The sequence below is a fragment of the Orcinus orca genome, chromosome 13 (genome assembly GCF_937001465.1).
Source record: "Orcinus orca chromosome 13, mOrcOrc1.1, whole genome shotgun sequence".
NCBI classification, from domain to species: Eukaryota; Metazoa; Chordata; class Mammalia; order Artiodactyla; family Delphinidae; genus Orcinus; species Orcinus orca.
Window position 1 is genome coordinate 6,715,788 of NC_064571.1, and position 24,963 is coordinate 6,740,750.

General features: G+C 42.1%; 1 protein-coding gene across 15 annotated transcripts in view; it reads left to right on the forward strand.

Annotated features, from left to right (window-relative positions):
- The window catches only part of AFF3 (ALF transcription elongation factor 3), a 561,951-nt gene that overhangs the window by 89,582 nt on the left and 447,406 nt on the right, over positions 1-24,963 (forward strand). For 9 of the 15 annotated variants that reach the window (XM_049696189.1, XM_049696192.1, XM_049696190.1 and 6 more), the window contains exons 3-6: positions 513-599; positions 2,884-3,004; positions 4,018-4,330; positions 4,460-4,845. In XM_049696189.1, the coding sequence (XP_049552146.1) occupies positions 513-599; positions 2,884-3,004; positions 4,018-4,330; positions 4,460-4,845 (907 nt within the window). The remainder of the gene's footprint in view (positions 1-512; positions 600-2,883; positions 3,005-4,017; positions 4,331-4,459; positions 4,846-24,963) is intronic. The other 6 variants (XM_049696191.1, XM_049696197.1, XM_049696200.1 and 3 more) reach the window with 2 other exon arrangements.

The window sequence follows — 24,963 nt, forward strand, 5'->3', positions numbered from 1 at the left end:
CCTGCGGGCGTTCAGTCCTCCTCGTATCAGAGGCCATAGGCTGGGCGTGCCAGCGGGACCTCATTAGAGAACTTTACTCAGCGGTGGTTTGCATCTGGGAGCGCTTTTGGTTATCTTCCAGCTTAAAGGGGTTGGGAAATGAGGCAGGTTTACTTAAGGAGTGCTTCCCCCTCACCTCCGTCTTCTCCATATTTGGAAGGGATCGTTGACCTTGGAAATGCAGTGAGTCGGATACCTGCCTCATTGATTTGGGCTTGTATCCTAATGCGTCTGTCTTAAACATCCAAGTCACGTTGCAAAATCGGTAGGGTTTCCAAATGTATCTTCATTGCTACACTCTGCATTGTTCCTGACCTTCTCTTCACACGTCCTGTGCCCTTTGGACCCTGATGTCTTGTGCCCTTTCTCCCTGGCCTTTGGGAAAAAGCTGACAAACTCGTGCACACTAAGGTGCTGAGGGCTGATCAGGTGTAAAGTGTTTTCCCTTCTTGTGGTGTCTACATTTCTTACAGGGGTGAAGACATCTTAAACCAGAGGAGTGACTCCCTAGTTGTGGAATTTCAGTCGTCAGCCAGCAGATGCAGGAGGTATTCTATTGGGTATGGGGGCTTCTCAGAAGCCTGGAAATCATCCTAAATGACCACCTGCTCCATGTTACATCAGGCCACTTCATGCATCACACCAGTCTTGTGTGTTTGGTTGGCTTGACCTGGCTGAGGACAGCAAGCATGTCTGGGGGAGTCTCTGTGCATGGAGTTGCACACAGTAGGTGCTTCACAAACCGCTGTACCTATCGGAGAGGAGGAGAAGTACGATGCATGCAACGCGAGCTTGTGTTTCTGGTTGCAAATGCTGCTTTGGGTCCAGAAGTCAAGCCAGTTCATAGAAAACCTGCAGTGCTCTCTTGGCTGCAGCCCACTCCATGCCCATCCACAGCATGAGTTGTGTATCCTCAGAACAGTCTCCATTTGAAATCCATGGAATGTTCATGAAAGCTGGGGTTTCATATTGCAGAAGCATATTGCCCTGCAAGCAGGGCAGGACAGTCGTGCCCCTTCCTTTGAATCTGAAGCCTGGTTCTGTGATGGAGTGTCATTCCCATCTCGTGCCTCCCTTATGCCCGTCACTGTCACCACGGCCACCCTGGAGAGTTTCCAGTGACTGTGGGGTTGGAGCGGTGAGCCTCGCCGTTGGGAGGCTGGGGCCGCAGCCTCCCTTTCCATGAAGGTCACTGCTTGGACTTCCAAATCGAGTAACTTTGGGTAATGTACTGAGGCTGAATTAAAATGCTAATAGGCTACATGTTCTGGGTATTTTAACCTTCCCCGATCTGAAATTTAAATGAAATGCCTTAGGTGCTCTCAAAGTCTTGACAGAAGCATCACCCCTTAGACAGTGAATTTAAAATATACCCTGGCCACGCGGGCAGAGCTAGGAAGATAAGCAATATTTATTTTATGATCATTTTATTTGCGTCCTCTACAGCAACATGACACAAGTATGCTCTTTTACTCAAGATAGCAATTTAGCTGAAACATAACAAAACAAAACCCCAAACCTCACTGTTTTTTTAAGTTTCTTTGAACCTGCAGATTTTCTTCTTATCAGCAACATTTAATAGCAGTGCATTGGATTTGGGGCACCTGAAGCTATGCCAAACCCCTTTTGTAGATTTCCTTCGCATTTAAACCTTGTGACAACACCATGAAGACATTGGGCTGCAGAGAGATTGCATGGCATTTTCGTCATCATATCACTGGTTATGGCAGGACCACAGTCAGGATGTGGCTGTCCTGGCTCCCAGCTCCAGCCTCTGTCCACTAGATCAAGCTTGAACTCTAAGCAAAGCGACGACAAGGTCACTTAAACCAAATGGGTCTGCTTGGAATGCACACAGTTGCTCATTTGGAGGACATGGCAGTTCCTTACAAGGGGTAGTGTCAGTTCCGTTGTCTACACTGGGGCCAGATTTCTCCGTCTGCTGAGTTGAAAAGACAAGTCTATTTCCTTCGGTCAATTAAGTCACTTCCTTATTATTAGTTGAATTAGCCTTTTAGTTTTTTCCTTACTAGGAGGAAGGAACACTGTTTTTTCCTTAAGTCCTTCTAGTTATTTGGTTTCTGGTCACTTTGTAATTATATCTTGGGAGAATAGGTATTAATTTTCTTGCACAAAAAGGCTGAGTTCCTTGATGACATAACCATGTTTCAATTTCCGTCCTCTCTCTCATTGCCTATACCCCTTCCTCTTAGCGCATTTTTCACAGTGAGGAAGAGTGATCGTGTGAAATATATCAGAAGGAAGGATGGATTCAATAGGAGTTTGACAACTTGACTGATTAGCAGAGATCAGAAGAAGGCTCATAACAGTGAAAACCACTGCAGCATGGAGTTTTAACAGCTCTTTTGGGACCTAATTAATGAAAGAATCACTACAGAAGCACAGCCATGCAAAAAAAAAAAGAAAGAAAGAGAGAAAGAAAAGAGTAGGAGCGTTTCCATATAACACTCTGGGGCCATGTCATAAGAGGAAATACACTCATAATTTCTATTTACACATCTCTGTAATTACCTTCTGCTTGAAGATTATTTTCAGTCTTCTCCTGTCAAAGTTGCTTAGATATTTCCTCTTTCACACATCAGGCAGAGAGGTCTAGTACTGGTTGCAGCTTGTCCTAAGGATTTTTTTTTCCTCCCGAAGAATGGAATTCTCGGACACCCGAGTCATACTGCTTGATTAGACTGGCTTTCATCTGATCCGTGTTCCCGTTACCATTGCCATTTGCCCGTGAATCAGACCTCTGCATTCAGGTGAATGTTGTATTGAGCATTACCTTTAACTTTTTCGTGTGTGGTTGTTCTCTCTTCTCTCTCCCTGATGCAGTGTCTATGAACCAGATAGAAATGTGTTACGGAGGAAAGAACGAGAAAGAAGAAATCAGGAAACTCAGCAGGATGATGGCGCGTTTAATTCAAGTTACTCCCTCTTTAGTGAACCCTACAAGGTAGATGGTTTTCACTTGTTCATCTCCACCCCTCACCCCTCCCTCTAACCCCGTCGGCTGTCTTGACTACAGGAGTTGGCCAACCAAACTTCAGACAGCTCAGCCCCTGAGGATGGGGTCTTCCCCCACAAATTTTGGTGCCTCTTTCACATGTCTTTACTGGCTAGTCCCTCAATGAAATATAACTTTCGTTTAAGATGGAGATCTGCATGCTATGACTTTTATCAGTAATTGGTTTCATCTCTGCATCAGTTTGCAAAGTCAATGCCATTTGTTGTGTTTTCTTAGCTATTAGGAAACAAACACTAAAGAGAGGTTGGGTTACGTATTTGTCACCCACAGGTCATGCTAGGAGCAGGGTACTCGATAGGGCTCATAAGAAAGGGAATGTTGGATTGTTTCTCATTTATATCAAAGGCCAGAAATACACCTTCGCTTGCAAAATGAAGTAGCTCCCCAGATTTCATTCCTATTTCAGGCTGCTTGGAACTGGGGATGGTTCAGGCTGAGGGCTTCCTGCAGGCTGAACCCCACACTCGTTGTAAGCTTCTCTCTGATTTCTTTTGCCTGCCCCTCTGGGTTTCTAACAAGAATAATTCTATATTTAGAAGTTGGGAGCCAAATAATTTGAGCCAAATCTGCATTTTCAAGGAAAGCTTGCAGTGGGATGAAAAAAGAAAAAGGAAAAGAAAATCTAGTCCTGGAAAGACTTAATCCAGACCAGGCTGTGAAGTTGCAGTTGTAACTGTCCTGGTCTCCTTGGCTGTGGCACGGTACCAAGGAGAGATGCTTCGTTCATGCCCTCTGAGGCCATTAGCTGCGGTCCAGTCCTAGTGAGATACAGAGTGTTGACAGACGTCTTCAGAGACACTGACCGTTTTGATGGAATCTCTGAGCTCCCATTCTGAATGTGGCAACCCTGGCTCTTCTAGCAGTAAAGGCGCCTCTCCATCATTTCCCGTGTTTCCATTGTCTGTAACAGGAGCATGGATGTTATGTTCTTCTTTTTCCAGACGAACAAGGGGGATGAGCTCTCCAACCGGCTCCAGAACACTTTAGGCAATTACGATGAAATGAAAGACTTTCTAACGGATAGATCGAATCAGAGTCATCTCGTTGGCGTTCCCAAGCCTGGGGTTCCTCAGGCTCCCGTGAACAAGATTGACGAGCATTTTGTTGCAGATTTGAGAGCCCAGACCCAGCCTGCATCCGTCTGCAGCACCACATCCTCCGCCCCAGCAGTGGTCCCTGGGCAGCAGAGTAAGAGGGGCACCGTGGGCTGGCAGAAGGCCGGGCACCCACCGTCCGATGGCCAACAGAGAGCAAGTAAGCACGGACACAGGACGCTTGATTTGAACAGACCTGCTCACCCAGAGAACCATAATAAAAACCCTAACCCCTGTGTCTTGAGCCCCTCATCCTCATCTGCCTCTTCTTCTTCTTCTTCCAAATCAGCACAACAGGGCTCTCTCAGGACCTTGCTCGGAGATGGTGTTGGCAGACAGCAGCCGCGGACCAAACAGGTGTGCAACGTCGAGGTGGGTCTTCAGACCCAGGACAGGCCACCTGCTATGGGAGCCAAGCACAGCGGCAGTGGCCACTGTGTTCAGAACTTTCCTCCATCCCTGGCTTCAAAGCCTAGCCTCGTCCAGCAGAAACCAACTGCCTACGTGCGGCCGATGGATGGCCAGGACCAGGCTCCCAACGAGTCTCCGAAGCTGAAGTCGTCCACGGAGACCAGCGTGCACTGCGCGTCCTACAGGGGAGCCTCAGCCGCCAAGCCGGAGCCCGCCAGAACCAAGGCCAAGCTCGCCAAGTTCAGCATCCCCAAGCAGGGAGAGGTGAGTCTTTCCTCAGCGCCACTTACACGCTTCCGAGTGGTTCCAAGGGGCGAGCTGACTAGGTGTCAATTCCATTCCCGTGTATCTTCATTTCAGCGTGTGACTGATGTCATGTGGGATTTGTAGCCATCAGTGTGGAAGGATGTACACATCCGTCATGATTTCTTAAAATCTCAAATTGATTATCATCAGAGTACTTTTAAGTACCAGCAAATGCTGTTGGGGTGTGTCCGTGTTAGTTCAGGAAGGAATGCCTCCGTCAGTATAGTTCAAGGGAGTTTTGTGTGTGTGTGTGCTCAAGCCAGCGTTGTCAGAGATTTTATACCCTGGAATAAAAAGTATGTCCAAGCTTTTAGTACGTAAAGAGGTTGATTTCTGGGTAAAAGAGTTCAGGAATTCAACGTTTTTGTCAGTTTTGAAATGTTCCAGGACAAGCATCACAAGGGTAGACCTCATCATGAGTTTTAAAGTAATTGTTAAATGATTCAATATTGAATATGGTGATTATTCAAATGTTTCAGGTGTCCCATCCATATTAAAATATTTGAGATCCAGGTTGGTTGCTGCTAATCAAGTGAGAATTCTCCTTGTCCTAGAAAAAATGATCTTAGGTTATATGAAGAGAGTGAAATATTTTAGTTCAGAATCTTCTGGTTTACATTTTGAGTTTATTCTAAAGTGTTTTTTCACTGCATTACAAAATACATAGGATGGATGTAAGGACTGTTAGACTTCAAAACAAGTAAATCACAATCACAGAGGTAGCAAAGAGGCTGCGGTCACTTGAACAGTACATCTGGATGGAAAATGAGGTTTTGTTTGAGAAAAGCACATCTCGTACTCTATTCCAAATTGATGACAGTTGTCCGGAACATGTGAAGAAAAAATATGACTGCACGTTTTGTTTTGTTTTGTTTTGTTTTGCTGTGATATGGTATACCAACTAAAATACAACGTGAGCTCCAGAACATTGTACTTAGGAACTGTTCACCTTTTTTTTTTTTGATATATTCTTTTCTAAAGATGGAATAACAGTGTGGCCAGAATATTCTTTGTATCTTAATTTGATCTAGTAACCAAACGAAACAAATGATTTGACATTTCTCATTGCCTATCCAGCAAGGCTGAGCTTTACCCATTTCTGAGCTCTCATCTCAGAAAGCGCCCGGCACCCATCGGGAGGTCAATGTATTCCCCTTAGAGAAGACACATTTATTACTCTGAGATGTTTACACAGGTTCTCATGAGGAAATTAAGTGACATGTATACCAGTAACTTCTTTTGATTATTCATTTACGATGGATCCCAAAAAGTGTTAATTAGGAATTAATGGAAGCACAACGTAAGTTCTGCAAGCATTTATGTTTTTAAAAGTTTGTGGGAAACACACGTAATTACCCTCTTTCAGAACTGAAGTTGTCAAGCTCTTTGATTTTTGTTTTCCTCATCAAAGAGCCTGTACCAGCCAATAAAGCATGACTCATTTTTGAACAGAGGTGACTCACCACCAGGATTCCCTTTATAATTTTAATCCCCAGGGATTCCTTGTTAAAATGATTTTCATGTACCAAAGAAACTCCAAGTTTATTAGGTAACAATGTATTTACTTTGGAACCTGATGAGTTGATGAAGCTCTGGTGGAAAGCCTGTTTTTGACAACCAGGGCAGCCTTATGTGGATGACTCTACAGTTTCATCAGGCTTTTGGGTATGTCCTTGATCACGTGGACACGTCCAGGATGCCCTTTCAGGACCCCCGATTGGGAATGACACCCTGTACAGGTGTTGGGTAATCACAGCAAGAGGGAACTTTTTCTGTGAGATAGAGGGTCCCGCTGAGAGAAATTAGAGCTTTTATACAGGAAGTGTTTCATTTCCCTCCATGACATTGAACTCCCCTAACATTCTATCAATACGAGGTATATTTCAAAGAGGCCAATCATACATTGATAGAAAAGAAGTAAGAAGAAGTGTTGTTTGTGGAACAAAGTTATAGTCGGTGGGGGGTGGTAGTGTTTTGGTTTTTTTTTTTTTTTTGGTGGGGGAAGGTATACAGTCATTATTTTAGCCAAAAGCTTTTCATATTATGGACACTATGGTAATTTGAATCTTTTAAATCTTGTGTGTTCAAACAGTCCACAATTATAATAACAATATGACTCTTTCTCAGTGGGCAACAGGGGGCTACCTGGAAGTTTGAAAGTTATGCTTCCTAGCCTTCAGACTCAAAGGGTTTGTTGGTTGGTTGGTTGGTTGGTTGGTTTCTTTACAGTACCCAAGGGACTAAGAAATAACCTTTTGCAGATGTATCATTCAGTATTTATAGGACGTTTCTATAAAGCCACAATCATAATAGAAATGGAAGAATTTTAACGACTAATTGGATTTGAAGGAATATTTGCTTTTATTTTTTGGAGGGTTTAAAACAGTGTGGCAAACCGTTTAAAAAAATTTTAATGCCTATATATTTTTAAAACAGATACCACCTCTATGAAAATGTCCTTTCATTAGTACTGACATTGATTTCCACTGAGAGAGGGAATGTGTATTTTAGGAAAATTGACAGAGGAGATGACCTGAAGGGAACTTACATTACTTGACTACGCTTTTTCAGGATGTTAGCTGGAAAGCAAGACTTAAGACAGTGTGAAGAATTTGGAGGCTAAAAGGAAGCATTGGGTAAAAGTGACATGAAGACAAGGGAAGTGAAAATATAGCTGTATGACACTGGATAGGGATGTTCCTCATAAGAAAATCAAATCAATGGCTAGGTGTAATGTGGTGTGAGGAATTAAAAAAAAAATTTAAGATGTGATCTCTGCCTCCAAGAAAGTTACGTGAATTGAATAAATTAGACTCCAGCACTTCACTTTTAATTTGCAATTTCTCTCACAGTCCAGACAAAATTTAAAATTGGGCTTCTAGGCCTAAGAAAATTCCCTCACCTTTCATAGTCCTTATAGTAGAGAAAGATTCTATGCTATTTTTTTAAATTGAGAATTTGATTGTGCACTTGGGAAATCCTTCATTCTTTCGGACACGTGCAGTCTGTCAGCTGCTGTGGCGAATCATTCGTTATCATTCTTTCATCTTCAATAATAGGTAATTAGTGTAGAGAAATTCAGTGCAATTTGATGTGGAAGTGAAGGCCCTCGAGGGAATTCCTTAACTGATCCACCTGCCTCTTGGCTGGCTTTGCCCAGCTCAGTTTTGTGTTAATGAAAAACATAATTTTGTTTTTGTAGCTGAGTCTTTCATTCCTGACATCACCCCTCATTAAGTGAGCCTTCCCTGGCCCGCCACTTGGAAGGGTGACTCCTGTTAGGTAGGAGACAGGGGCCTTAAGGAATGGCTGAAGCAGGCATTCTAGAATGTTCCAGGGCAGGGCACACTGAATCTTATTTCCAGTTGAAGTGAGTTATTTTTTGTCTCACACACACACAATTAATATTTTGTCCTTAACGTGTAGCATATAATTCACTGTTAACCTAGAGGGGCAGATATAGGTTGTGGGGCCCAACATTTATACTGTCTTGGGGGTCCTGTTTAGGAAATAAAGGATATGGAAATATTTTACACTTGAAATATATATTTTTTAATATGTGTAAATTTATTTATTTTCGGCTGCGTTGGGTCTTCGTTGCCGCGCGCAGGCTTTCTCTAGTTGTGGCGAGCAGGGGCTACTCTTTGTTGCATTGCACGGGCTTCTCATTGCGGTGGCTTCTCTTGTTGCAGAGCACAGGCTCTAGGTGCATGGGCTTCAGTAGTTGTGGCACGTGGGCTCAGTAGTTGCGGCTCACAGGCTCTAGAGCACAGGCTCAGTAGTTGTGGCGCACGGGCTTAGTTGCTCCGCGGCATGTGGGATCTTCCTGGACTAGGGCTCGAACCCGTGTCCCCTGCATTGGCAGGCGGATTCTTAACCACTGCGCCACCAGGGAAGTCCCCAAACTTGAAATATTTACAAAAACATATATAAACACATTTTTAGGGTCCCTCTTGGGACCTTGGAGGAACCTTGGTTCCAGAGCCCCTGAAACTTATGCATCATTAGTTTCACAGTGCCTGTCTTTGGGTCATGGACTAGTAAGACATTGTTATTTGAAATAGGATAAGAAATTATCTAAAATGATAATTTTAGATTGGAAAAGTGTGCTTTATATGAGTCTCGAATTTGTTAGAAATAAAAAATACGTATTTATATGCCAGGTGCTATAGGCAAGGCAGAAATGGGATAATGCTTTAAAAAAAAGCCTAATAATGCAGTGCCGTGGAGATAAAATATGGGTGTCAGCCATGAAATCCGTGCGTTTGGCACATTACAGCTTCAGCAGTGGCATTCTAAAAGATACACGTTTTAGTTCCTGTTTGCTATTAATTTAATAAATGGCAGTGACTTAAAACTGCTCTTGCAGAGCACTTGAACAGCTGGGAAAAGTAGCATTTGCAAAGCCAGGGAAGGAAGGAAACCAGTGACTGCCGCCCCTCCCTGTAGGTTAGTCAGTGAAGGGGAAAGAGGCACCTACATTTGAATATCAATTAATAGACTATATGTTAGGAGTTTTCGTAGGGGTTGATAATTCATCCACAAGAACACAGTGACCGTTTTTGGTTGATCAAAAATCTGTTTGTTGAAAGAAGTCATTATATTGTTTAAGATGTATTGATTAATCATAGCATTTTCACGATGGGCATTTTAAAATCACCATTTATACCACGAATAAAGAGCAGAAAGATGAAGCACTGTGATTTCATAAAATAGCTTCCTAGAAAAGCAATTAACTGATTTTTTTTTTTTAAGTTCATAGAAGATAAATGAGGTAGGTTTCCTATGTCCTGTCACTCTCGGTTACCTTTGTATGAAAATGGATTTCTTCCAAATGAAAGTTGGCACCAGCCTGTCAGAGAAAAAAGGCATCTGCAAAGAAATGTGTACATTACATATTCATGCCAGTCTAAATTTCTTAATTACGTTTGAGCTGTTGTTTTCAAATCCAAGGATGCTCTCTGATTGCTCCCTGATGGAATGAGGGTCCCTGTCTGTTCTGGTCTCATCGTCACCATGACCATGGCCTCCTTCACAGTGTGGCTTAGCAATGGCATCGATGGTTACTCTCTCTCAGTCTTCCTCTCCACAAAATGGGCATCCTCCATTCACTCAGCCAGGATGCGGAGAACTGGTACCGCTTGGACTTAGAAGTGAAGACTCACAATTTTGATCTCAGATATGGGATGAAAGCACTTGTTTTCCATCTCATACATGGGTCATGCTGTAGGCCAGAGTGAAGGATGGCAAGTGGAAATGTTTCCGTAGTTTTTAGTACTCTTACGTTCGGTCATTGGGGCCCTAAAAGGTAAAGCGCTCAATCACTTAAAAGTAACTTCGGTTGCTATGATCTGTTATTGAAAATGATGAAGAAAGCATATTAAAATTTGTCCTGTGGTGAGAAGGTGCAGGTGTCTTTTTCTGTCCCCCTTTCCCCACTGGCTCCTTTAGATTCACATTATAAAGCTGAGTCTTCCAGCCTTCAGGTGGGAAACTGCTCCCAGCGGTGGAGGCATTGTGGGCAGGACCCGGATGGAGGGGGTTGGCAAGCCCCACTTTATTTTCCCCTTGTATTTTCGCAGTTCTCATGAAGCTTCCTGTCCCAGAAAGCATCTAGGTGGATGACAGGGCTGTTTTCCCTTAAACTGCAACCTCGTGGGTGTGATTCCAGACCTGGGGCTGATTGAGAGCTTGAGGTTGTGAGTTGGGAGCCACTTGAAAAGATGATGTGGTCCAGCATCTCCCCCGCCCTAGAGAAAGGGCCACTGCACAGTCCAGCGAGGAAAGCCTCTTCTTTTGAGTTGCATCCTTTCTTGGTCAGAAGGCACACGTAAGCTGGCGCGGAGCTCCGTGGAATGGCCAGGGCTCTGGACGCCTGCAAAGACTGGGTTCCCATCCTGGTTCTGTCATTTGTTAGCTGTGTGGCCAGGAGCCAGGGGTTGAACTTCGCCTCCGTTTCCTTCCTTGTGAAGTGGAGAGAATGATAATATCTGCTTGACAGAGTTACCGGAGGGAGGAGTAGATGAGATAAAGTATGTAATGTGCTTAGCACAGTGATATCATGGTAAGCATTCAGAAAATACTGGCTACATTATTCTTATTTGAAATGCCCCTGAAACAATAAAAGCAAACAAGATATACAAATAAGGGTATTATTAGCAGTGGTTTTGCGTGCGTGTGTGTGTGTGTGTGTATGTGTGAGTTGGAGAGACAGAGGCCCCATGACGAGAGGTGGGAGGGGAAAGAAAAATAAAATTCTGCAAGTTCTTTTGTGTTTGTTTTGTTAAAAGTAACTGCAGTCCTGAAGTCTGAGACTATCCTGGATTAATACAGCAGAGCCTGAGTGACGTGACTCTCCCTTATTTAACAGTTAGCCCCCTCCTATTTATTGCCAAGTCTGGGATGGAATTTCTCATGCTGTGTATTCGGCTTTTCTGAGCTATTATTATCTGCCGTGGACCACATCATACTTGAGCTTTATTTCCAGTTAAATGAGATAGAAAATCCACAAGACGGGGGCTGAGAAGAAAACATGAACACTTTCAGGTAGCAAGTATTTAGAGTGACTCATTGAAATAGATCTCTTTGAAGGCACAGAGTATTAAATAGCGTGTTTAATTGGGCTGAGCAGCTGCGTCGCTTACCCACGTGAGGAAGCTGCGTTCGTGATGCCTCTGTAGTAAACGGGGTGTCCTGCTCTTTACACGCTCCATCCGGGGCTGCGCCAGGGGACCAGCGGCCTGCTGGCCACCCCCGGACGTGGCAGTTATCTATTTTGACCCAAGGTCAACCTTCAGGACCAGCAGACACTTCACAAATTGGTTGGCTTCGTACAGCAGGAATGAATGGTCTCACAGTTCTGGAGGCTAGAAGCCCCCAATCAAGGTGTCAGCAGACTTGGTTTCCTTTGAGGGTCATGAGGAAGGATCTAGTCCAGGACTCTTTCCTTGGCTTGTCGATGGCTTGTAGGTGGTAATCTCCTCCTTGTGTTTCCAGGGTGTGAAACCGCTACCTGTGTCTGTCCCATTTTCCCCTTTTGGTAAGGTCATCAGTTATCTTGGAGTAGAGCCCACAGTAAGGACCTCCTTTTAACTCAGTTACCTTTGTAAAGACCCTATTTCCATTTAGAATTTAAACTTGGGGGGATCACAGTTCAATGCAGCCGGTGCCCACGGATGGCATTTTTATGACTGTTTGATAAGTTAATAACGTACAGTGCTTAGAACAGTGGCGGGCATGTAGTCAACCCTCAGGACATCCACACTAATGGTAACAACCATAATTATTATTATACTTATGTATAGTAGCTCTGGCTGCCTCCCATTTCCCTTCTGATATGCTCAGCCCTAGGTGGTCTGAGAGCTCAGAACCTGGGAATTGAGGTGAGGTGCGGATGAAGTTCACTCGAATTGGAGCGCTTTGTGAGGGCAAGGGTTTCTGTTTTGTTTTGACTGCTTTGCTTACGGAAGCATCCCTGACTGTGCCCGGCGCATGGTTTGTGCTTCGTTAGGTATTTGTTGAATCAGTCGATTAATTTAAGGACGTGGGTGAAGGAAGTCACTCCCTTCCAACCCCTGACCTCCTCTCGCTGGGGCCTCAGTCATTTCTGCCCAACCTTTTATGGGAAGAGAGGAGGCCGACACTTCCAACAAGTAATTTATAGCCGCTGTTCCGAAGGGAAATGGGAACCATACTGACTGCTGTATGTAAACACAGCCCGAGTGAAATAAACCACAGGGCTCTATGCTGGCCTCGGAGACAAAAGCTGAAGCCGGCCGGGCCCCTTTCTCCCTGTTCTCCTTTCTTTGGTTTCCGTGAGCAGAAGCCCTGGCTGGGGGGCAACACGTGTGGCGGGCCGTGTGTGCGATGCTTCTGGTTTCCGGCCACATGATGTGAGCTGTGGTGAAAGGACGTGGGAATGAGCAGGGCGATGGGGGCTGTAGGGCAGAGCCTGCATCTTCAAACCTTCTGCCACACGAATTAAGTTTTCATGGACTTGAAAGAGCCTAGAGTACGTGGGCTTCTTGGAGGCCCCCTTGATTCCAGGGGGCGCTGATTCCCAGAATGTCCCTTGGCCATTTTCCTCTGCGTGTCATTCTGTGCTTCACTGATCCTGTTTCTGTCACGATCGCTCTTCCAGTTACTCGTGGCAAGGCACTGGTTCATAATTTACACAGACGTAATACACATAGTTATCCAGAGCTCTGTTTATTTGTCGTCTTCCAGACACATCCTTCGGCAATATTGCCGGTTACGTAACATTCAGGTCCATGTAGGCCTTGGTCAGTGCAGTAAATGGTTGACCTGTTTAAATGTGTGACAGAAGGATAAACGGTGGAAAAAAGAAAAGTGTACACATTCAGCTATTTACCAGCCCCTCCGCTCCCCTTCCCTTTGCTTCTCGGGTGTCTTGAAAATCTCACAGAGAGAGCGTTGGTGACGGAAGGTCTCCCCCAGATCCCTGTGGCATGTCTGATTCCTCTCTGTGTCGGCCCTATACAGGCTCATCCTGTCTGTGTCCAAACTCCACAGCCAAGAGGCAGCTCATAGCCTCCTGGGGGGCCTTCCCATGTTTGGTTGCTCTCACCTTTCCTATGTTGACCTGCAAATCCACCTCTCTGTAACGTATGCTTCTTAGTTTTTTTGTTTGTTTGTTTGTTTTGCCGCTCCATGCTGGTTGCACGGTGGCCTGTGGGATCTTAGTTCCCCGACCCAGGGATTGAACCCGCGCCCTCGGCAGCGAAAACACAGAGTCCTAACCACTGGACCACCAGGGAATTCCCTCATGCTTCTTAGCTTTAGTTGTGCCCACTGGGATTTCAAGTCGCTGTCTATTTCTGTTGTGTTTTACTATCAACTCCTGTAGGTTAAGTCTTCACTTTGCTCCTCTGGACAATACGCCACGCGGGGTCATGCCACCCTTTCCCGATAGACATTCAAGTCCATTTAAGCGTGAGTTTTCAGGGTAGCCTTCCTTGCTTCATCATAGCCCATCTAAATCACTTCTTTATAACCTTTTATAAGTGGTGATAAGTATTAGAGGAAAAGGAAAAAGCAGAGCAGAGTAAAGGGGGCCGGGGATGCACATGCTCAGAGGGTAGGGATTGGGTTGCAGGGTTAGAAAGGGTGGTTAGCGTAATCCTCACTGAGCGAGTGAGATTCGAGCAGAGGAAGGTGAGGGAGTTCGCCAGGAGGACAGATGGAGAAAGTGTCAGGTAGAGTAGGGTGGGCGTTTTGAGCCAAGGCCCAGGTGGGGACAAGCCCCTCGCCCTGGAATAGCAGCAAGGCGTGCGCTGAAGTGGAGTTTGCGGCGAGGACGGGGACGGGAGGAGAAGCCCCACCATCTGAGCATTTTTGGCCCCGTAAGGACTTGGGCTTTACTGTGAGTGAGAATGGGGAGCCGTTGGCGGGTTTTGAGCACAAGTGTTGTGATCTGACTTAGGTGTTACAAGGATCAGTCTGGCTGTCATGTTAAGAGTAGATTGTAACCGGGCAGGGGTAGAAGCGGGAGCTCAGTCGGCAGATTGCTGCCCTGATCTAGGGGAGAGCTGATAGTGGTTAGGACCAAGGTGGTAGCAAAGTTAATGAGAAGATTGGATTCTGGATCTATATTGAAGGAGAGCCAGTAAGGTTTTCTGACGGCTCAGATGACAGATGGAGAGGAACTGAGGTCAGATTTTGCCCTGAGCAACTGAAAGGAAGTTGCTGTCAACTGAGATGGGAAAGGCTATATGGGAAGCAGGGTTTTGGGGGGAAGAGCAGGAGTTTATTGGGCTTATTGAGTTTGGGGTGTCTCTTAGTCATCCAGTGGAGGTGGTAAGTGGGCACACACATTGCAGTGACAATTCCAGAGTTTGGTAGGGAAGGAAATCTATATCTGGGCCAGAGATGGGGATTTGGGAGTTTCCCACATACACGTGGTACCTAATACCTTGAGGCTGGCTGAGGTCTCCCAGGGCGTGAGTGTGGCTCAAGAAGAGGGCTGAGCCCTGGTGCAGTCCTGCGTCAAGGGGTTGATGGGTAGAGGGAACCCGCAAAGGAGACGGAGAAAAAGGGATCACTAGGTAGGAAGAAAACAGAGTGCGGTGTCCAGAAGCCACAAGGAAAGAGGGTGTCAAGACAGGAAGGGAATGATCACCAGTGTAAATTTTGCTGATGTTGCGTTTAGTAACATGGAGGAAATGTTTTGGGGCCGAAGCCTGTTTGGGTTGAAGAGAGAATCAAGCAGAGGAATTGACACATTACATATAGACAACTGTTTCCAGAAGTTTTGCTGCAAAGGTCAGCAGAGATTTTGAAAGTAGCATGTCTTCACTGTAAAAATTTGGATGAAATTGAAAACATAAAGGAGAAAAGAAAATCACTTGTAATCCTACAATCTGGAAATGATCATAATTAACATTTTGGTATAGATCCTTCTGGTCTTTTCCTGTACTTCCAGCTTCTTTATGGAATTGGAATGAATCTATTATATGGTCATTATCCCATTCATTTTTCTAACATACCATAACCACTTTATCATGTCATTGAACAGTCTTTGGCAACATTCAGTGCTGGTTTTTGCATCTTATTTAGTTGAGAGATTTCAGTGTTTTTATCCTATGGAGGTACCATAATTTACTTACATAATCCTTTTGTTGGGCATTTAAGCTGTTTTTCAGTTGTTTTTTTCCCCACTATTGTAAATTTTTCTGCAATGAATGGCCTTATAAATAAATTTTGTGTTGATATAATATTTCCCAAGAAAAAATTCTTAGACATCTAATTTATAATTCTAAATGAACAAAACCTTATCATATATAATCTTTGTAAATTTTCTGTTCATGTCCTTTACCCATTTTTCTGTTGAAGTATTTGTTCTTACTGAGAAAGAGTTCTTTAAAGTTGACCTTTCCTAAATATATTGTAAGCAATTTTTAGTCTTTTGATTAACATTGTTTATAGTAGTGAAATTACATTTTGTATCTTTCTTCCTGTGATGGCTTTCTTTGTATTGGGTTGGAAAAACCCAAACGAACTTTTTGGCCAGCCCATGTTTTAAAGGCTATTTCCATAGGTATATTGGAGAGTTAAATCTAACCTATGAAACCATGAAAGAACTAGATGAAAAGTTACCTATCTGGAATTTATTTTGCTATAAGGTAAGACTTTACTTATTTTTTTTAAATAGTCAAATTCCAGTATTACTGATTAATTAATGTATCTTTTCTTTATAATTTCAATAAGAAAAGAGATATAAATGGTCCATCTTTATGGGATTGTGATGTAGCTATAGGTAGGGATCTTATGATACAATTTCTTATGAAACTGGAAATTTTAAGTCAACATGTCCAGCCTTTCTTCAAGTCCTACCACTTTGACAGTCTGCTTCAACCATCAAAGAACTTCCTTTCTTCTAAATTCCTATCATGTCCACATGTGTTGTGTTACCATATATTATTATTTACTTTTCTTTGTGTCCATCTGATCTCAAAAATATCTTAAGTACCTTGAGGTCAGGCTTCCTTCCTGTTTGTCTTTGCCTCAACATCTAGAATAGGATTCTGTTTGATCTAGTACAGAATTATTTTGTCCCTGAGTTCTAGACATTGAATTTGTTTCTGCACCTGTTAGAGACACACCTACTTTCATTGGTTTGAATGATGTTTGGTAACTCAGTGACAGAAATAAAGACTAGAATAAAGTTCAAACATAGCATATAATCCGACCCAGCCTTTATCTCCATCTGCTTACCAGTGATCTTGCTGTGTCCTAATAAGCATGTCATTTTCTATCACATTTTTCTCTCTTTGCTTATGCTTGGAGTGTTATCCTTTCCTAGTCTGCCTGCCAAATTCCTTTTTTCAAGGCCAGTTCCTCTTATAAAATACAACAGTAATACTTGGAAATTAGAAAGTCACCACCTGGAATTGAGAATTGTTGACATATTGGCATATTTACTTTCCATCTTATTCTTGATATTTTTCTGTTTCGTTACTTATTGTTTTTGTTAATAAGTTACATGCTCATTTAAACAATTTAAATAATGAAGAACAATGAAATTTAAAAACCAAATCAGGGGACTTAACTGGTGGTCCAGTGGTAAAGAATTCATCTTATAATGCAGGGGCCACAGGTTCGATCCCTGGTCAGGGAACTAAGATCCCACGTGCCGCGGGGCAACTAAGCCCCCGCTCCACAACTACTGAACTCGCGTGCCTCAACTAGAGCCCGAATGCCACAAACTACAGAGCCCATGCTCTCTGGAGCCCACACCACAACTAGAGAGAACCCTGCACACCATGACAAAGAGCCCGTGCACCCCAACGAAGATCCTGCATGCCTCAGCGACGATCCCGTGTGCCGTGGCTAGGACTCGACGCAGCGAAAAATAAAATAAATAAGTAAATTAAAAAATCTTAAAAAGAAATAAAAGCCAACTCAAATCCTACCATCCAGAAGAAAAAATCACAGACATAAGATGAACTTCACTCCAGATAACATTCTTTCTCTTTCTTCCTCTGTCTTTATATTTCTTTGGATTCATCGAACGTGGAGCTGCTCTTGAGCTTTGATGTACATTCTGTGCCCATCCTGTTATTTCTTGTAGATGTTTCATTCTTTCTGCTTAAATACCTGAATAATTTCTTCTTTAAAATTCTGCAGCTTAATGAGAACGTTTCAGTACCGAGCATTTCCGGAAACATGGAGTGCTCTTTCAGTCTTTCAAGATTAGTTCACTCTTCTAGTTCAGGGAATTTTTTTTTTTTTTTAATATATTAAGTGTTTGCACATGTTTTTCACACATACTGGTTTTGATTTGCCTTTGAATTGAATTATCCTTATGTTGAGTCATATTGGTCTTTTTTTTCAGACCCGTTAGTTCCTTTCTAATTGCTTTGATCTGTATTTTTTCACCTGCACTCACTATTATTTTCCTAAGCCTTTTCTTCATGTCAGTGATTCAGTTTGGGGTGTACCTTCTGTTTCTTGCTGCCTCTGAGTTTTTTTCCTTAGTTGTATCACATGATCATTTATTTTTGTAAAAAAAAAAAAAAAATATATATATATATATATATATACACACACACCCCAATGATTACTTTTCTAAGAATTTACAAAATTTTAATTCTCATTTCTGTTGTATTAATTATAAGATTAATTTATTGTTATAATTCAGCGTTTTATTTTTTCATGAAAAAGTTATAAATCAAACTCTCCTTCACTTAGACTATTAAATTTTCATTCTTCCTTTTAATGGGCATTTTCTAGTTACACAATCCTCAGGAAAAGAAGCATCTCTATTATAAATTAATAGAGCACAGTGCTGCTTCATGTGATAGATTCCAAAAACAGTGGCTTAAAAACTAGACAGAAGTTAATTTTTCTTTCATTTTAAATCTGAGATGGTGTGGGGCTTCTGTTCTGTGATATCCTCTTATGGACTCGGGCTCCTTTTCTCCTGTTGTTCTATGACCAGTAGGAGTGTTAGGCTCATCCACGTGATCCAAGATGGACCATGTTCCTTTCCAGCCTGGGAAGAGAAAAGGGAAAGGGGAGCACATCCTGCCCTTTCACGGTTCAACTTGGAAGGAGCACAAACCACTTTCTTTCATATCCCATTGGCCAGAATTAGTCACCCGGCTCTCTTAGTTTCAAAGAAGGCTGAGGAAAGCATCCAGTCTTTATGCTGGGTCACCATGTGCCCAGAGAAAATTTTTATCATTATGGAAGAAGACACGAATAGATTTAGAGAAAAACAAGCAGTCTCTGCCGTATAGTACTTATTACTGTATATCGGTGGTTGCTTGTTTAAAGGTTTGTCTCTCATGGTTTCCATGAACCCTTCAAAGGAAAAAATTATTTCCCCACTCTGATTTCCCCAGTGCCTGAGTCCAACGTATAATAGGTGTTCATTCAGTAGTTTTTGTTGAATTGTTGTTTTTGAATTAAAATGACACAGTCTATGTAATTTGTTGGATTTCTAAAAGAATGGGATCTATAAATTCATAAAGTGTTTTGGGACATTATAGAAGTTTTTGACAAATAGAGAAAGGCTCCCTATTATATTATTATATATGATAATTACCCCTGAAATCAATGATATTACAAAGTATATAAGTTTGATTGAAGTAAGTATAAATATTGCCAGTAATATAGGTTCTTCTTATTCAATATGAAAATTTCTTGGAATAATAAATGGATTCCTATCTAAATTCATGAGTTCTCTTATGACATTTGGGTTAAGCCTGAAATGGATTAATCTTTTTCTGATAAAGTTTCATAAGCTGTGATTTCTCTGGTGACCACATTTAATTAGATATTAAATAAACTGCTTATCTTTATACCAACAGGTTTTATGACTGCATTTTTTTCCTGAGCTGTATTTCATAGATTAAGTAGCTAGCAGAAGTAAAAACAAAAAAATGACATAAAATATTTAGTAGACCACAATATCCTTAGGTTAAAAATTAAAATATGCCTACTTTTAAAATGGAAAATAAATATTTAAGCTTAAATTTAAAGAATAGAAGTGGGTAAGATAGTCTAAATATGTACATTTCAGTGGGAAAAAAATTCATGTTGCTTTTCCAGGTACTGTTTTTTCCCCTAGAAATTGAGTATGCTTTTATTAAGTGGAAAATTCCGTTTAATCTGCAAAGGCTGAAACATTTTGTGATAAGGTTGTGAAGGTTTTAATTAAAAACTTGAGTTTTATTTTTTCAGTACCACACACCATGGTAAGATTCTTCAACTCAAATACACTGACATTCTGACTCAGCTTTTTCCCCTCTGCCCAAGCGTTGGAATGGAGAGGAGAGCCTTGCAGGCCTTGTGAATGTTGAACAGCCAAGATTAATTTAATCTGCTGTTTTAGTGAATGGAACACCACAGAGATGGATCTGGAAACACCAGATGACCTTTTGTACAGATCAGAGCAAGAGAGTTTCTGAGTTGCCTGCAGAGGTGAGATCCAAAACCGAAGGAAGATCACCAATTGTCAGATTGCCTAAAGGCATAAAGTCTGTAAAGGGATTAATTTTTCTCAGTCTGTTTCCTAGAGCACAGTGACGTTTTAGAAGAGACTCTTTCACCCTCCAGAAATTTCTTCAGTTCCATCAAATTGGAAATGAAATGACTGTTTCCTTTCTCTGTTAAGCCCTCTCCTCCCCAGTAAACTTCAAGTGAAGACTATGTAGGGATAGGTGAGTAGGGTAACCTCCCCGGGAGAAAAAGTGATGGCTCAGCTGAGTACGTGAGGGCTGCGGTGAGTTGGGTTCATCTGAGTTCCTGGTTCCAGTTTCTGGCATGTATCTCAGGCTGGTATCTCTGGGGCCTTGGTGGTTAAAATAAACAGCATCCGACATGTACCGTGTTCTCACGGGAACTTGATGTCTTGGAATCATCTAGGGTTCTTCTTTATTTATACCATATCTTGTTGGTTGATCTTTCCAAAAAACTCGAATATTCTTCCAAATCTTTGTGCTACCTTCCTATTTAACTACTTCACTTTCATACTAGCTTTTCCAGCTTTTGAATGTTCAACTGGTCAGCCTCTCTTTAATAAGCCCTGAACAGCATTAGCTGATTAATCTCCTAAAGATCCAATTTCACCTCTTTCTTCCCCACCTCAAAATCTTGGCAAGCTCCCCTCTTCCCTGTGGGTTATAGAACAGGCATTTCATGGACAAATTTAAGTTGTTCAAGATAATTTAATTCCATAATTTCTTTAAAAATTCAAAAAATTGTAAAAAAAAAAAAACAAAACACATAGCATAAAATTTACCATCTTAACCATCTTTCAGTGTACAGCTCAGTCGTGTTAAGTGCATTCCCATTGCGGTGCAACAGTATTTCATAACTCTGGAGGGGTTTTATCCCCCCCTCTCTGAAGAGAGTTGTAAATCTTGTGATATCTCACACAGGTTTTTAAAGTATTCTGTACTTAAATGCTTAAGAACTTAATGCCATTCAGGTGAAATCATTGTATGCAATTAAGTGGTGGCTACTGGGATCTTCCTGGAGCTCAGTTACGATCGTGCTGCTCCCTCTTCCTTTCCCTGGTGTCTCCTCGGTGAGTAAGGATTGTGCCTCACTCATGTTAGGTACTTGGGAGCTGTTTGTTGAGTGGCTGTGTGGGATGGTAAGACCCCTGTCGATGTAGGATATTGCTGCTTTTTCACCGCCCTCCCAAGAAGTCAGGCTAATGCCATGATGTTATGATGAAACACAATTCAGCTACATCAAGAAAAAAACTCGTTAATATTGTTAACATTCTAGGATCAGCAATTAAAACTAAAAAGAGAACATGTGAAAGCAGCAAAATACTTTTCTAATATCTGTGAATAATCTTATTCAAGTGAATTATTTGATTTTGCTTGCTTTCACACATGCCTTTAGAAATCAGTAAAATGAAAGAGAACAGCATATTTTGAACTGATTTTCAACCTTCTCATTTCATAGGATTAAAAAATCATGGTTTTGATTAAAATTCACAGGTGGACTTATCAATCTCCTTTCCAGACCTGAGCCCCTGATTCATTCTTTTTCCTTCTTTGAATCATTATTGGGTTAGTCACCAACGAGACTAACCGGCGCAAGACTTTGGTCAGTTCTCTTAATTGCTCTGGGCTTCAGGTGCATTAAATTAGACCCTATTCTGTTCCAAACCTATTTTGGTTCCTTTTTCATGATGTACCAATGACATGGTATAATAAAATATAATATACAACCTTGTCAGCCTCTGCACTATATTTCTGATTTGGATAATGTGAAATAGAACCTTTTACATTGCAATGAAACTTTAAGATGACCATAAATGACAGTAAAACCCCCTAGGATTAAAATATCAAAAAAGTTGCATAAAGCTGGTTAATTAATTTTGTATTTTATACATTGCAGTGTTGGTATTCTGGATTCTGTACTATTTTCGCCCTACAAGTTTTCCCACGAGGGTAGGGGGAGGAGTTTATCCATCCGATGACTTCATATATCATCTAAACGATTATAACATGTATCTCTAGTCTTGACCTTCCTTCTGCACTGAAGAGCCTTATTTCTAACTGCTTCTTGATGTGCCCTTATGGATGGTTTTATAGACACCCCGGATTTAAAATGACCAGCACTGCTCATACTGCCTTCCACAGAGGGCTTTTCATCCGAAATTCTGTGTCTTGGTTAAAAGAGGGCCTTTCCTCTGGGCTCTAAACTAGAACCTTTGAAGCCATTGTCATTTGCTGTTTCCGTCAGTCACCTCTACTCCGCAGTTAATTCCTATTAATTTTATGTAAGAAAGGCTCTTGAGTGGGATCCCTCGTCCTTGGGTTTTATCACCTCTTGGCTTTTTGCCATTAATCTCTTCCAAGTGTAGTTTAGCCTCCATATCACTACCAGACGTGTACTGATTAAAAAAAAAAAAATTTTTTTTTTTTTTTTCTAATGAAGAGGAAATGAAAAGGAAAACCCAAGTCTGATCATGTTACATTCTGGCTCCAGCAGCTCCTTTTGTTCCTCACTGGCCTGGAGCAGCTTTCGGCATCCCACAGGTGTCTTCCACCTTGGGAGGGTTATCAGTACTTCTGTGAAAATGATGTTCAAGTTACACTAGTTTTTGCTCCCATATTTCTCATCCTCTTATACCAAATGTGGATTATGAATCTCTGAAAGGAGACCATTCGAAGCAGCATTTTCTAAGCTCCCGTGACCACAACACTATGTTGGTGGTGGTTTTGTTTTTGTTTCTTGCAGAGCAACTTATGGAATTCGTATTCTGAGAAACATATGCTAGAAAATACTAACCTAGAAGATAAAAATCCAGATACTTGGACCTTCACCATCTCACCTCACCCGCCCCTCTGGCTCACACCTCAGGACCCTGAGCCAGGTCCACTCTTCTTTAGCCACTCAGAACTTGACTCTGTCCCCCAACACACCACGTGCTCTCACGCCTCCGTGTTTTACGGTGAATTGTTCCCTACCTGAAATCTGCATCCACTCACCCTTACCCCATCGGGCACCCGTCACTAAACCTCTTTACCATCTCCTCTGTGAAACCTCTGCTCCTCATGGAATGAGCTACTTTCTTTGTTACTTCACAGCACTTCTTGTCCCTCCGTTTTTATCCATCCATCCATCCACCCGTCCATTTACGTAGCTGTCTCTTTTACTAATCTGTGAGCTCCCAGTCAGGCTGGCACCCTGTCTTATTCATCTTTGTATCCTGGGCACTGAGTACAGTGCTTACCATGCAGGTGCTCCACAAATTAATGTCCAGTTAAAAAAGAAGCTTAAAAACATAGTGATTTTTTTTTTCCCACAAAGGACTCATAGTGTTTTGTAAGCAAGCGTTATCCCAGGCTGGAGATTGAGAAAATAACATACGTTATATCTTACCTCTTGTCAGAATTCTGGCCAGACATTAAATTCTTAAACACCAGAGAATACATTTTCAAAAGCTATGGGTAGCTCAGGATTAAAAGCATGTGTATAAAACCTTCGTTTGGAGCAGCAGACAGTTAGCAGGGAAGTGTTCCCACTCTAAGTAAATAAGAATTTGAAATCTATAATTTCATTAAGGATACAGATCTAGTTTTCTTAAATTTCGGCTACAAAAGAGTTCTTTAAAGCAAGTAAGTGCCCATAGTCTGGTATAAGCCAAAGTCCAAGTAATGTCGCTTATCCCAGCTAAAGTTAAGAATAAATTAAAATGAAACCTTGTCCTTGTCCTGGGTCCCTGGCTGTATCTCACAGTGGCATGAACACGGGAGGGTCTGTGGATGGACCTAAACTAACATTAGCTCTGAGATATCCCTGTCTGTGGGATCATTGCACGTGAAGGCGAAACCAAATGCTGAGTTATTTCAGTTCATTGCAACAGACAGCAGTTTGTGGAGAGTTCCGTTGTGCTGGGTACAAGTTCTCTTGGGTTTTCCCTAATCAGTGTGGACCCCAGAGAGATTCACGCAGAGATTATGGATGAAGTGTCCCATATCCCTTTCTTTTAGGTTTAATGGTTTGACATGAATTACGGGGTAGGATCAAGCTATCAGAAGAGAAGTCAGCCTTTGCAACAATGTTGAAATAGATGAACAAACATAATGAGAGGGGTCAGTGAGACCCTCCTCTCAGGGTAAAGAAAGCCTCTTTATGCCTTTGACCCCTGGTTCATGCATTGACGGTCACCATTTGAGAAGTGCAGCTGTGAAGCCACTTAAAGTGTGTGTGATTATGTTTGTAACCATAAGCCTTTTTGTTCATCAAAGACCCAACTGGGAGGAGAGAACGTGCAAAACAACCACCCTATGGGCACCACGACTTATTTAGTAAGCTTCCCCAGGTCCGCTCCTGTCTTAATGCTAATTTACAGCATTAATGTCAGCTTCCGAAATTGCAATTCCAAATGAAAACTCCACCACTCTTCAACCCACCAAACATTACTGAACTGCACGATATTTTGAAATGTGACTGACCTACTGGATATTTCGGCGGTGGTAGTGTTTTAAATCTAAGTATTCGGACTCTTAGAAATAAGTCAACTGGTGTAGGCATTGTCTTACGTTTTCTACCTTTCTCTTAGCTTCTTTACATCGGTGGCGCTCTGTAAGGATGATTGTTCCTCGGGCAAAATAGTGTGATAACACGTCATGGAAAAAATGTGCTTAGAACCACATTTTACTGAAAATGACACGTTTAGAACTGCTTCTTTGCTTTAAATGATAACAGTGCTAATGAAATACACAATAGAAAGTTATTTAACATCCATACCTTTTGGGGGGGGGGCGTGGTAATCGGTTTAACCTATTAAATAAGAAGCTGTCCTAGGACATTTAAGTGACCAAGTATGGCCAACTCAGTCAATCAGAGAGTAAAACTTACGACTTGATAAAGATTGTTAATCAGGATACTACCGTCACAGCGTCAGGATGTTTGTGATCACTGGATAGACTGGGTCATGTGAAGAGGTCCTGGCTCAAATTGGTGAGCAGCTCATCGAGAATCATGAACTTCAGTGCATGCCTTGACTATCTTTTTAATTTAATCTCATTATTATTTTTTTTACTTCTTATGGAAGCACCATTTATATAATGGAAAAGTGAT